Genomic DNA, 14,563 nt, shown 5'->3' with positions numbered 1-14,563 from the left:
CCACCATCCCTGTGCTGAGTCCCTGGGTCTGTACACCCGCTGTGCCCATTATGAGGGGTTCCCACCATCCCTGTGCTGAGTTCCTGGGTCTGTACACCCGCTGTGCCCATTATGAGAGGTTCCCACCATCCCTGTGCCGAGTTCCCGGGTCTGTACACCTGCTGTGCCCATTATGAGGGGTTCCCACCATCCCTGCACTGAGTTCCCGGGTCTGTACACCCGCTGTGCCCATTATGAGGGCTGACCCTTGAAATTCAGTCACATTAGAGAGAAGAAAGGTAACACATCATTTTATACACAGCTTTTTTTTATTCTTATTCTATTTGGAAGTACAGATAACGTCTCGCAAAGTCAGACAAATGAAAACATCTATATTATGGTAAATTTTGCAGGGCGGTTGATCTCCTTAGGGGACGATGGTTATGGGGACCTCGGCTTTCCGGGCCACCATGGAGCAGTACTTGTCTGGGAGGCCGGCGTTTCTACAAGAGAGAAAATTATTTGGATTAGACATAAAAAAGGAATAAAAAAAATAAAAAAACACCGGCGAGAAGAGGAAGAAGGAAGAAGGAAGGGAGAAGAGGAAGGAGGAAGAAGGGAGGAAGAAGAGGAAGAAGGAAGAAGGGAGAAGAGGAAGAAGGGAGGAAGAAGAAGGGAGGGAGAAGAGGAAGGAGGGAGGGAGAAGAGGAAGGAGGGAGGAAGGGAGAAGAGGAAGGAGGGAGGAAGGGAGAAGAGGAAGGAGGAAGAAGGGAGGAAGAAGGAGGGAGAAGAGGAAGGAGGGAGGAAGGAGGGAGAAGAGGAAGGAGGGAGGGAGAAGAGGAAGGAGGGAGAAGAGGAAGGAGGAAGAAGGGAGGAAGGAGGGAGAAGAGGAAGAAGGGAGAAGAGGGAGGAAGGAAGAAGGGAGGAAGGAGGGAGGGAGAAGAGGAAGGAGGGAGGAAGGGAGAAGAGGAAGGAGGGAGGAGGAAGAGGGGAGGGAGAAGAGGAAGGAGGAAGAGGGGAGGGAGAAGAGGAAGAAGGGAGGAAGGAAGAAGGGAGAAAGAAGAGGAAGGAGGGAGAAGAGGGAGAAGAGGAAGGAGGGAGGAGGAAGAGGGGAGGGAGAAGAGGAAGAAGGGAGGGAGAAGAAGGAGGAAGAGGGGAGGGAGAAGAGGAAGAAGGGAGGGAGAAGAGGAAGAAGGGAGGGAGAAGAGGAAGGAGGAAGAAGGGCGGGAGAAGAGTAAGGAGGGAGGAAGGGAGAAGAGTAAGGAGGGAGGAGGAAGAGGGGAGGGAGAAGAGGAAGGAGGAGGGAGGGAGAAGAGGAAGGAGGGAGGGAGAAGAGGGAGAAGAGGAAGAAGAGGGAGAAGAAGGAGGAAGAGGGGAGGGAGAAGAGGAAGAAGGGAGGGAGAAGAGGAAGAAGGGAGGGAGAAGAGGAAGAAGGGAGGGAGAAGAGGAAGGAGGAAGAAGGGCGGGAGAAGAGTAAGGAGGGAGGAAGGAGGAGGAGGAAAAGTAGGAAGAAAAAAAAAAGAAAGGAAAAAAAAAAAAAAAGGAGGTGGAGGAGGAAAAAGAAGGAAGGAAAAATAGGAAGAGGACAAGGAGGGAGGAAAAAGAGGAAAAGAATGGGAGGAAAAAGGGGAAAAGAATGGGAGGAAAAAGAGGAAAAGAATGGGAGGAAAAAGAGGAAAAGAATGGGAGGAAAAAGAGGAAAAGAATGGGAGGAAAAAGGGGAAAAGAATGGGAGGAAAAAGAGGAAAAGAATGGGAGGAAAAAGAGGAAAAGAATGGGAGGAAAAAGAGGAAAAGAATGGGAGGAAAAAGAGGAAAAGAATGGGAGGAAAAAGAGGAAAAGAATGGGAGGAAAAAGAGGAAAAGAATGGGAGGAAAAGAGGCAGAGGAGGGAGGAAAAGAGGAAAAGGAGGGAGGAAAAGAGGAAAAGGAGGGAGGAAAAGAATGGGAGGAAAAGAGGCAGAGGAGGGAGGAAAAGAGGAGGGAGGAGGTAGCTCAGCCAGAGAGCACAGGAAGTTGTCAGCTGATAAGATTTCTGTCAGGATCAACAGGCATGGATCTATCTATGGTCGCCGCCCCTATTCATGTGCCCGCCCCTTGACCGGTGCCAGGCATATGAATTACAGCAGTGTTTTTTTTTTTTGGAAGCTCCCGATTAGAGCCATAGGCTCTAATAGACTTCCTGATTAGAACCTGTGAGCTCTAATAGGCTTCCAAAAGATTAAACAGTGGGCGCACTGCTGTGCGTTCGCTGATGACTCAGTGTTGTGTTAGGGAACCAAATACATTGCTTCCCTAACACTGACCCACCTCTCAGCCAATCAGGTTGCTCAGGTCTGGTTACCTGTCACCTGATTGGCTGAAACAACAGGCGCCGCTATTGGACGCTTGACGGGAGAAGAAGTGCAGGACACACATGAAGGACCCTGCTCGTCGCCGTCGCATGCTGCCCCCACCAAGACAGGGTAAGTGCCGGGCACACTGGCAGACAGCGGATGGGGGGCACACTGGCAGCATTTGATGGGCACACTGGCAGCTTTGATGGGCACAGTGGCAGCATTTGATGGGCACAGTGGCAGCTTTGATGGGCACAGTGGCAGCATTTGAGGGGCACAGTGGCTGCAATTGATGGGCACACTGGCTGCAATTGATGGGCACACTGGCTGCAATTGATGGTTTTTTTTTCAGTTTGCGCCCTTCCCCCCCCCCAATTTTTAGCAGCAGTCAGTCTCTGCCAAGGGCCAACATGCCCTCTGAAAAGTCAAAGCTAGAACTTTTCAATGTGGTCTGTGCATGCCACAGAGAAGCAAGCAGTGGTTTCTCTGCAAAGGTCCATTCCCTGCTCAATCAGAGCTAGAACTCCCCAATCAGCAGGGAGCGTGCGCTTTTTTTTTTAACTCTACATTTCCTGCATGACTCTTGCGGTAGCCCTCACCTCAGTTCCTCCAGCTTCTTCTGCTTCAGGTCGTCCAGGCGTGCCCTGCGCTGTCGGGCCTCCTCAGCCAGCCTCTTGCCCTCCTCAAAGTGGGAGATGCGGTCCACCACCTGCTTCTGCTCCTGCTCCCGTACCTGTCGCCTCAGTTCGCTGGCATGTCTCCTTAGCTGATTGGTCTTCTCCTCCTGCTCCTTGAGGTCCTTCTCCACCATATTTCGCTGGACCCTGCGTTGGAAACATGAAGACGATTATACGACCTGCATCAAATATCTACATTCGACCAGGAAAGGCGTTCAGTGGTCTCCATACTTTAACACGCGCTCAAACTCCACCCGGTTCCGCTGAGCGTGCACAGCCAAGAAGTGCTCCTTGTGCGCCACCTGGTCCAGACGCGCCTTCCTCAACATGACATTCACCTCCACCTGCTTCAACGCCTCCTCCTTTTCCTTCTGGCGCCAGGATCTCTCCATGGCCTCCTGGTTCCTCTTCGCTCGGAGGGCATCCTAAAAAAAAATGGTAAAATTGTAAGACAAAGAGATTCAATTGGCTATTGGATGGCGTAGTTCCACCCTTGTCCTAAAGATCCGATTACCTATAGGTTGGTTTTATCTTATGACTCTTCTAAAGATTGTTCCAAATGCTCCGAGGTTCTGATTGGCCATAAGTTGGTCTAGCTTTGTGGGTTAACTACTTCTCTATGCTTCCGACCTTCTTAACCACTTGCCGACCGGCCAGGGGTGGGCAGGAGGGCGGCTGCCCCTGGTGCAATGGTTTATTGCAGGGATGGGGTGGGCAGGGGGCGCAGTTTGGCATCTTTGCCCTGGGCACTGGATGACCTTGTCCCGGCACTGCGACCGGCTCACGCCGATATAGATCGGCAAAATGGCACGGCTGGGCAGATTAATGTATATATACGTCCCCTTTAAGACGCGGCATTGTGGACGCGCACACGCCCACCGCGAGTGTGACCGCGGGTCCCATGGACTCGATGTCCGCGGGGATACCCGCGATCGTCTCACAGAGATGAAGAACAGGGAAATGCTGATGTAAACAAGGCATTTCCCCATTCTTCCTGACAGGACACTGATCACAGCTCCCTGTGATCGGAAGCGGTTATCAGTGTTGTGTCACACGTAGCCCATCCCCCCCTACAGTTAGAATCACTCCCTAGGACTTAACCCCTTTAGCACCCCCTACTGGTTAACTACTTCTCTATGCTTCGGACCTTCTTAACCACTTGCCGACCAGCTCACGCCGATATACGTCGGCAAAATGGCACAGCTGGGCAGATTAACGTATATGTACATTGCTCTTTAAGGCGTGGCATTGTAGGTGGGCGAGCTCCGTGAGTGGGACCACGGGTCCCGTGGACGTACCCACGATCGTCTCACAGAGAGGAAGAATGGAGAAATGCTGATGTAAACAAGGCATTTCCCCATTCTTCCTAGTGACAGGACACTGATCACAGCACCCTGTAATCGGGAGCGGTGATCAGTGTCGTGTCACACGTAGCCCCGCCCCCACACAGTAATGCCTTGTACACAGAATCGGAAATTCCGATGGGATAAAGTCTGATGGAATTTTTCCTTGGAATTCTGTTCAAGCTGTCTTGCATACACACTGTCAGACCAAATTCCGACCGTCCAAAACGCGGAGACGTAAAAGACTACGACGAGAAAAATGAAGTTCAATGCTTCTGAGCATGCGTCGACTTGATTCTTGCGTAGTTTTTTTCTCCGTCAGAGTTCCACAAAACGATCGGAATTTCCGATAGTATTTTTTCCCATCGGAAAAAAATAAAACATGTTCCATTTCTAAACTACGACGAAAAAAATCTGTCTGATTTTTTTCATCGGAAATTCCGATCGTGTCTACAAGGCATTAGAATCCCTCCCTAGGACACACTTAACCCCTTTAGCGTCCCCTACAGGTTAACCCATTCACTGCCAGTGTCATTTTTACAGTAATAAGTGCATTTTTATAGCACTGATCACTGTAAAAATTACAATGGTCCCAAAATAGCGTAAAAAGTGTCTGATGTGTCCGCCATAATGTCGCAGTCATGATAAAAAATGTAATCAAATAAAATGAATACAAATGCCATAAAACTATCCCCTGTTTTGTAGACGCTATGGCCCAGATTCACAAAGGACTTACGACGGCGTATCTCCACGTACGCCGTCGTAAGTCCGAATGTGCAGCGTCGTATCTTTGCGACTGATTCATAGAATCAGATACGCATCACTGTTGCCAAGATACGAGTGGCGCAAGTCTCCTACGCCGTCGTATCTCGGGGTGCATATTTACGCTGGCCGCTAGGGGCGCTTCCGTATATTTTCGCGTTGAATATGCAAATGAGCTAGATACGCCGATTCACGAACGTACTTGCGCCCGGCGTATTAAAATACGCTGTTTACGTAAAGCGTACGACCGGCGTAACTTTACCCCTCATAAAGCAGGGTTAAGTCATGTTAAGGTATGGACGTCGGAACAGCGTCGTATTTTACGTCGTTTGCGTAAGTCGTACGTGAATGGGGATGGGCGTAGGTTACGTTCACGTCGACTAAGCATTGAGCCGACGTAATTTAGGGAGAAAATTTGACGTGATACTGAGCATGCGCGCGCATGCGCCGTTCGTTAGGCGCGTTATTTACGTGGGGTCACGATTCATTTCCATACAACACGCCCCCTACCAGCCTACTTTGAATTACGCGGGCTTACGCCGGCCCATTTACGCTACGCCGCCGCAACTTACGGCGCAAGTGCTTTGTGAATACTGCACTTGCCTGTCTAAGTTGCGGCGGCGTAGCGTAAATAGGATACGCTACGCCCGCACAAAGATGCGCCCAGGTACGTGAATCTGGGCCTATAACTTTTGCGTAAACCAATCAATATACGCTTATTGCGATTTTTTTTTTTTTTTTTTTTACCAAAAATATGGGGATATTTATTATAGCAAAAAAATTAAAAATATTGCTTTTTTTTCAAAATTGTCGCGCTTTTTTTTTTTTTTTTTTGTTTATAGCGCAAAAAATAAAAACCGCAGAGGTGATCAAACACCAAAAAAAACTAAATTTTGTTAGGGAGCCACGTCGCACGACCGCGCAGTTAAAGCGACGCAGTGCCGAATCGCAAAAAGTGCTCTGGTCTTTGGCCAGCCAAATGGTCCGGGGCTGAAGTGGTTAAAGATGAACATACCTGCTCTGCTCGGTGGTCATGAGCCCTCTCCTGTAATGCTCGTAGACGAGCAACTTCCATTTCTTTCTCCTTTTTAATCTTTTCCTGTTCTGCTTCGTATTCTGCTTCCCGAGCCTGGCAGCAAAAACAAAGGAAGAACGATCAATGCACAGTCCATATAGTTAAAGTAATTCTGTCATGAGAGAAACAGCGAGTCGGACATTGTCGAGTTCTCAAGTGAAAACTGACATTTTGTATAAAAATTTGAAACAATCTCCTAATGCGGTAGCATGGAAATAACTGCCATTTTTCACAAAGAGCTCGGAAGAAGGGGGGAGTCAAAGAACCCTGAAGAAGGGGGAAGTCCAAGAGCCCCAAAGAAGGGGCAGTCCAAGAGCCCCAGAAAGGGGGTAGTCCAAGATCCCTAAAGGAGGAGTTGACAAGCCCCTTAATGAAGGGGTAGGCAGAGAATCCTTAAAGAAGGGGTAGTCCGAGAATCCTTAAAAAGGGGTAGGCAGAGAATCCTTAAAAAGGGGGGAGTCCAGAAGATCCAAAGAAGGGGGGAGTCCAGAAGATCCAAAGAAGGGGGGAGTCCAGAAGATCCAAAGAAGGGGGGAGTCCAGAAGATCCAAAGAAGGGGGAAGTCCAGAAGATCCAAAGAAGGGGGAAGTCCAGAAGATCCAAAGAAGGGGGGAGTCCAGAAGATCCAAAGAAGGGGGGGGGAGTCCAGAAGCCCCAAAGAAGGGGGGGGAGTCCAGAAGCCCCAAAGAAGGGGGGGGGGGGTCCAGAAGCCCCAAAGAAAGAAGGGGGGGGAGTCCAGAAGCCCCAAAGAAAGAAGGGGGGGGAGTCCAGAAGCCCCAAAGAAGGGGGGGGGAGTCCAGAAGCCCCAAAGAAGGGGGGGGGGAGTCCAAAAGCCCCAAAGAAGGGGGGGTCCAAAAGCCCCAAAGAAGGGGGGGGTCCAAAAGCCCCAAAGAAGGGGGGGAGTCCAGAAGCCCCAAAGAAGGGGGGGGGGAGTCCAAAAGCCCCAAAGAAGGGGGGGGGGTCCAAAAGCCCCAAAGAAGGGGGGAGTCCAAGAGCTCCAAACAAGGGGGAGTAAGGTGGAGTCCAAGAGCCCTGAAGAAGAAGTTCAAGAGCACTTAAGAAATGGGAGTCCAAGTACCCTAAGGAGGGGGGAGTCCAAGAGTCCTAAAGAACAGGGCGGGTTAAAAGCCCTAAAGGGGAGAGTCCAATAGCCCTGAAGAAAGGGGAGTCCAAGAGCGCTGAAGAAGGGGGGGGTCCAAGAACCTTAAAGAAGGGGGGAGTCCAAGAGTCCCAAAGAAGGGGGGGAGTTCAAAAGCTGTAAAGAAGTGGGAGTCCAAGAGCCCCAAAGAAGGGGCAGTCCAAGAGCCCCAGAAAGGGGGTAGTCCAAGATCCCTAAAGAAGGAGGGATCCGAGAGCCCTAAAGAAGCAGGAGTTGACAAGCCCCTTAAAGAAGGGGTAGGCAGAGAATCCTTAAAGAAGGGGTAGGCAGAGAATCCTTAAAGAAGGGGTAGGCAGAGAATCCTTAAAGAAGGGGTAGTCCAGAAGCCCCAAAGAAGGGGGGGGAGTCCAGAAGCCCCAAAGAAGGGGGGGGAGTCCAGAAGCCCCAAAGAAGGGGGGGGGGAGTCCAGAAGCCCCAAAGAAGGGGGGGGAGTCCAGAAGCCCCAAAGAAGGGGGGGGAGTCCAGAAGCCCCAAAGAAGGGGGGAAGTCCAGAAGCCCCAAAGAAGGGGGGGGAAGTCCAGAAGCCCCAAAGAAGGGGGGGGGAGTCCAGAAGCCCCAAAGAAGGGGGGGAGAATCCAGAAGCCCCAAAGAAGGGGGGGGAGTCCAGAAGCCCCAAAGAAGGGGGGGGGGGAGTCCAAAAGCCCCAAAGAAGGGGGGGGGAGTCCAAAAGCCCCAAAGAAGGGGGGGGGGAGTCCAAAAGCCCCAAAGAAGGGGGGGGGAGTCCAAAAGCCCCAAAGAAGGGGGGGGGGGAGTCCAAAAGCCCCAAAGAAGGGGGGAGTCCAAAAGCCCCAAAGAAGGGGGGAGTCCAGAAGCCCCAAAGAAGGGGGGAGTCCAGAAGCCCCAAAGAAGGGGGGGGGAGTCCAGAAGCCCCAAAGAAGGGGGGGGAGGCCAGAAGCCCCAAAGAAGGGGGGGGGAGTCCAGAAGCCCCAAAGAAGGGGGGGGGGAGTCCAGAAGCCCCAAAGAAGGGGGGGGGAGTCCAGAAGCCCCAAAGAAGGGGGGGGAGTCCAAAAGCCCCAAAGAAGGGGGGGGGAGTCCAAAAGCCCCAAAGAAGGGGGGAGTCCAAGAGCCCCAAACAAGGGGGAGTAAGGTGGAGTCCAAGAGCCCTGAAGAAGAAGTTCAAGAGCACTTAAGAAATGGGAGTCCAAGTACCCTAAGGAGGGGGGAGTCCAAGAGTCCTAAAGAACAGGGGGGGTTAAAAGCCCTAAAGGGGGGAGTCCAATAGCCCTGAAGAAAGGGGAGTCCAAGAGCGCTGAAGAAGGGGGGGGTCCAAGAACCTTAAAGAAGGGGGGAGTCCAAGAGTCCCAAAGAAGGGGGGAGTTCAAAAGCTGTAAAGAAGTGGGAGTTGATGAGTCCTGAAGAAGGGGGAAGTCCAAGAGGTCTGAAGAAGATGAAGTTCAACAGCTGTGAGGAATGGGGAGTCCAAAAGCCCTAAAGAAGGTGGAACCCAGGAACCCCAAAGAAGGGTGAGTCCTAGGACCCGGAAAAAGCAGGAGTCCAGGTACAGTAAGAAAGAGGGAGACCATAAAGCCCGGAAAAAAAGGAGAACAACAAGAACTCCGCAAGAAAAGTTATCCAAAAGGCCTGAAGAAGAGTTCAAGCACCCTGAAAAAAGGGGAAGGGGAAGTCCAAGCACCCTGAAATGTACATGCTGTACCAAAAAACAGCCCAGAGACAGGACAGCCTTTGTAGGGGTCGTGTAGCCCGACATTTCTCTTCTGACCGTGAGAGTATAAAAGAGAATAACAGCACACACAGCAATCCCTGAGAGATAGGATTCTCTATTATAACAACACAATCCCAATGTATTTCACATCTTATCTTTTTATAGTTCTGTACATCACATGTTATGAATAGTAAATGAGTTTTTGCTTGAAAATGAGGATTGTAGAAGGCCCCAAAAAAAAGCTTGTTCTATTCATTCATCCACAGACACTCGCTTACCATTTTCTGTTTGGTATATTCCAGCACCTGCAGGTCCGCCAGCTTCTCCTGCTCCTTGCGCTCAATCTTCTTCCTCTCGTTCTCAATATTGATTTGTTTTATCTCCGCCTGGATTACCAGCTGTTCGTTCCTTCTCTTCTCCATATCCTGGTGGGGAAAACACCAAAACACGTTTCTAAATTCTAATGTCCTTTTACACCCATACTATGTGGCCAACAGTTTGACCATCATCTCTACACTATGGGGAAGAGTAATGGACACCCCCCTCTAAATGGTTGACTTCAGGTGTTTTCAGTGAAACGTTCTGGCAATTATACAGAATATAAAAACATTTTCGACAATTGTCCTTTTCCAACCAGTTTGGTGAAGGCCATTTTCTCTTCCACCACGGCCGCACCCCGGTGTACAAAGCCATAAAGACATGGTTTGACCAGTTTGGTGCGGAGAAACTTGAGTGTCCTGCACTCAACTCTACTGAACACCTTTTGGGATGAACTGAAACCACAATTTTGAGCCAAGTCTTCTCACCCAACAGTACCTTACCTCAGAAATGGTAGCCAACTACATAAAGACATGGTTTGAGCAGTATGACATGGAGGAACTGAAACCACAATTTTGAGCCAAGTCTTCTCACCCAACAGTACCTTACCTCAGAAATGGTAGCCAACTACATAAAGACATGGGGCCAGATTCACAAAGGACTTACAGCGGCGTATCTCCACATACGCTGTCGTAAGTCCGAATGTGCGCCGTTGTATCTTTGCGACCGATTCATAGAATCAGATACACCTCACTGTTGCCAAGATACGAGCGGCGTAAGTCTCCTACGCCGTCGTATCTTGGGGTACATATTTACGCTGGCCGCTAGGGGCGCTTCTGTATATTTCCACTTCGAATATGCAAATGAGGTAGATACGCCGATTCAGAAACGTACTTGGGGCCCTTTGGATTTAGCTACGCCGTTTACGTAAGGCGTCGGTCCGGCGTAACTTTACCCCTCATAAAGCAGGGGTAAGTCATGTTAGGTATGGACGTCGGAAACGTCAGAACAGCGTCGTATTTTACGTTGTTTGCGTAAGTCATACGTGAATGGGGATGGGCGTAGGTTACGTTCACGTCGACTAAGCATTGATCCGGCGTAACTTAGGGAAAAAAAATTACGTGATACGGAGCATGCGCCGTTCGTTAGTTGCATCATTTACGTGGGGTCACGATTCATTTCCATACAACACGCCCCCTACCAGCCTACTTTGAATTACGCGGGCTTACGCCGGCTCATTTACGCTACGCCGCCGCAACTTACGGAGCAAGTGCTTTGTGAATACTGCACTTGCCTGTCTAAGTTGCGGCGGCGTAGCGTAAATAGGATACACTACGCCCGCACAAAGATACGCCCAGATACGTGAATCTGGCCCATGGTTTTACCAGTTTGTTGTGGTGGAACTCAAGTGTCCTTCACAGATACCTGACCTCAACCCTACTGAACACCTTTGGGTTGAACTGAAACCACAATTTTGAGACAGGTCTTCTCATCCAAACAGTACCTTACCTCAGAAATGGTAGCCAACTACATAAAGACATGGTTTCACCAGTTTGGTGTGGTGGAACTCAAGTGTCCTTCACAGATACCTAACCAAACCCCAATTGTGAGACAGGTCTTCTCATCCAACATTGGTACCTGACCTCATAAATGATGGCCAACTACATAAAGACATGGTTTGAGCAGTATGACATGGAGGAACTGAAACCACAATTTTGAGCCAGGTCTTCTCATCAAACAGTACCTTACCTCAGAAATGGTTTCCAGCTCCATGAAGACATGGTTTGGCCAGTTTGGTGTGGTGGAACTCAAGTGTCCTTCACAGATACCTGACCTCAACCCTACTGAACACCTTAGGGATGAACTGAAACCTTAACTGTGAGACAGGTTCTCTCATCCAACAGTAATTGACCTCATAAATGGTGGCCAACTACATAAAAACATGCATAAGATATGAAGAAGGAGGATGGACAGCCACACTCCAATGACCAAGAAGGTTGTCTTTTATTAAAAAAAACACAGCAAGTACATCACTTCACAAGGTGCAACAAAAAAACAGGTAAATAGCCGACACGTTTCGCACTAAGCTAGTGCTTAATCATGGCCATGATTAAGCACTAGCTTAGTACGAAACGCGTCGGCTACCTTCTTGGTCATTGGAGTGCGGCTATCCATCCTCCTTCTTCGTATCTTATGCATGGTCAGTGCATTGCCAGCACCCACGGTATCCTGAGTCAGTCTACTCTACATAGTGACCCACCTGAAGCGGTGATCCTCTTTCTACATAAAAACATGGTTTGACCAGTTGGGTGTGGAGGAATCTGAGTGTCCTGCACAGAGCCCTAACTTCAACCCTACTTAACACCTTTGGGATGAACTGAAACCCCAATTGTGAGCCAGGTTTTCTCATCCAACATCGATGCCTGACCTCATAAATGGTGGCCAACTTCATAGGCATGATAAACATGTTCCACTACATCGTCCTAAAAACATAAAATTGAAAAATAATTTAAGATAGAGACATGGGTCAGCGAGTTTTGGGTGGAGGAACTTGAATGGCCTGCACAGACTCCTGACCTCAACCCGATAGAACACCTTTGGGATGAATTAGAGCAGAGACTTGGAGCCAGGCATTCTTGTCCATATCAGTTTCTGACCTCACAAAATGTGCTTCTGGAAGAATGGTCAAACATTCCCATAGACACCCTCCTAAACCTTGTGGACTGCCTTCCCAGAAGAGTTGAAGCTGTTATAGCTGCAAAGGCCAGAGCCAACTCAATATTGAACCCTACGGACGAAGACTGGGATGCCATTAAAGGTTCATGTGCGTGTAAAGGCAGGCGTCCCAATACTTTTGGTAATATAGTTGTATATGGTGGGTAGAACCTCTATAAAAAGGCAGAACATATATAAGGTAGGAACAGCGGGCCAGATTCACGTAGAATCGCGGCGGCGTAACGTATCGTAGATACGTTACACCGCCGCAAGTTTTCATCGCAAGTGCCTGATTCACAAAGCACTTGCGATGAAAACTACGCTGGCGGGCCAATTCAAATGGGCGTGTGCCATTTAAATTAGGCGCGCTCCCGCGCCGGACCTACTGCGCATGCTCCGTTTGGCAATTCCCATCGTGCTTTGCGCGCCGTGACATCATTTTTTCGAACGGCGACGCGCGTAGCGTACTTCCGTATTCCCGGACGTGTTACGCAAACGACGTTAAATTTTAAATTTCGACGCGGGAACGACGGCCATACTTTAGACAGCAATACGATTGCTGACTAAAGTTAGGGCACCCAAAACGACGACTAAATTTGCGACGGGAAACTAGACTAGCGGCGACGTAGCGAACGCGAAAATCCGTTGTGGATCACCGTAACTCCTAATTTGCATACCCGATGCTGGTTTACGACGCAAACTCCCCCCAGCGGCGGCCGCGGTACTGCATCCTAAGATCCGGCAGTGTAAAACAATTACACCTGTCGGATCTTAGGGCTATCTATGCGTAACTGATTCTATGAATCAGTCGCATGGATAGAAACAGAGATACGATGACGTATCCCCTTTGTGAATCTGGCCCAGCATGTATAAAAAAGGTAAATCATACAGTATATGGATTCCTAAAATTTTCCCCAATTTTACCCAAATTTTTACACAATTTTACCCAAATTTTTACACAATTTTCCACTACTTCCTTTCCTGGTGACACAAGAAGTACAGGGAAATCCCCATACTGAGGAGACTGATGTAATAAGTAAGCCTAAAACGGTCTCTCTTCTCCATTCACTCACCTTATAATCTTCCATCTGAAGCTCTTCCAGGTACTGAAGCATCTGCTGGGCTTCTTGCTCCCTTTGCTCCTCCTGTAGAAGTCTGGCCTCCTCGTTATCGGTGATCTGCTCGATGATGTGGAGCTTCCCTCTGTGAAGAGAGATAAGTCAGTTGTGTTTACTGGACAGAACAGGTCAAAATGTTTTGGGCCAATTAAAAGGAAGCCTGCCATAGGACTATATACTGTATATAAGTTGCCAATGTTGACCTCCCTCTGAAGGCGTACATTGCCTGACTCTCCCTAAGGTCAGTACTCTCCGATGCAAGCCAAGGAGAAAAAGTGCTGCACATTCTCGCAAAAGCCTGTGTGATAGGTAAAGAGCAGCCTCTGCCCAGCTTCAGCCCAGACTCAACCTAGGCCACACCCCCTCAACGCGTTTCGACAGACCCATGGGACTTAATCATGGAGCTCCAGGACCCATCATCTTTATATGGGTTTGCATTCAGTACTCTGAGTTACTGATGCTGTGCATTTTTGCTTTTCCCCAGCCCAGGCTCTGTCCAGGCCACCCCCCCTATGTGTTTCGACCCACCCACAAGACTTAGTCATGGAGCTCCATGACCCATCATCATCTTTGTATGGGTGTGCATTCAGTACTCTCTACAGAACATTTTTGCTTTCCCCTGGCCCAGACTCTGTCCAAGACACACACCCTCTTCCCCAACCCATTTTGTCCCACTCACGAGACTTAGCCATGGAACTCCATGACCCATCATCTTTGTATGGGCTTGCATTCAGTACTCTCCGAGTTTCTGATGCGGTGCATTTTTGCTTTCCACCGGCCCAGACTCCGTCCAGGACACACACACCCCAGACACATTTCAACCCACTCACGTGTCTTAGTCATGGAACTCCATGACCCATGTTGACCTTCTTCTGAAGGCGTTAAAATTGCCTGACTCTCTCTAAGTTCAGTACTCTCTGATCCAACCCATTTCGTCCCGCCCACAAGACTTAGTCATGGAACACCATGATCCATCATCTTTTGCTTGGGTTTGGATTCATTACTCACGAGACTTAGCCATGGAGCTCCACGACCCATCATCTTTGTATGGGCTTGCATTCAGTACTCTCCGAGTTTCTGATGCAGTGGATTTTTGCTTTCCACCGGCCCAGACTCCGTCCAGGCCACACACACACCTTGACGTATTTCAACCCGCCCACAAGACTTAGTCATGGAACTCCATGACCCATGTTGACCTCCGTCTGAAGGCGTAAAAATTGCCTGACTCTCTCCAAGTTCAGTACTCTCTGATCCAACCCATTTCGTCACACTCACAAGACTTAGTCATGGAGCTCAATGACCCATGTTGACCTCCTTCTGAAGACGTAAAAATTGCCTGACTCTCTCCAAGTTCAGTACTCTCTGATGCAAGCGAGGGGGAAAAAGTGGTCCCAAGTGCCACACATTCTTGCAAAAGCT

At 49.5% G+C, this 14,563-nt stretch overlaps 1 protein-coding gene across 1 annotated transcript in view; it reads right to left on the bottom strand.

Moving 5' to 3' along the window:
- Window positions 1-289: 289 nt before the first annotated feature.
- CFAP45 (cilia and flagella associated protein 45) overlaps window positions 290-14,563 on the bottom strand; it is a 29,493-nt gene continuing 15,219 nt past the window's right edge. The window contains exons 7-12 of the mRNA XM_040332375.1: window positions 13,100-13,229; window positions 9,272-9,418; window positions 6,112-6,225; window positions 3,223-3,416; window positions 2,914-3,138; window positions 290-482 (exon numbers count right to left, since the gene is read on the bottom strand). Coding sequence (XP_040188309.1) covers window positions 407-482; window positions 2,914-3,138; window positions 3,223-3,416; window positions 6,112-6,225; window positions 9,272-9,418; window positions 13,100-13,229 — 886 coding nt within the window. The 3' untranslated portion in view covers window positions 290-406. The remainder of the gene's footprint in view (window positions 483-2,913; window positions 3,139-3,222; window positions 3,417-6,111; window positions 6,226-9,271; window positions 9,419-13,099; window positions 13,230-14,563) is intronic.

Source organism: Rana temporaria, chromosome 13 (genome assembly GCF_905171775.1).
Source record: "Rana temporaria chromosome 13, aRanTem1.1, whole genome shotgun sequence".
In the NCBI taxonomy this organism is placed as follows: Eukaryota; Metazoa; Chordata; class Amphibia; order Anura; family Ranidae; genus Rana; species Rana temporaria.
This window is presented reverse-complemented; position numbering and strand designations above follow the sequence as displayed.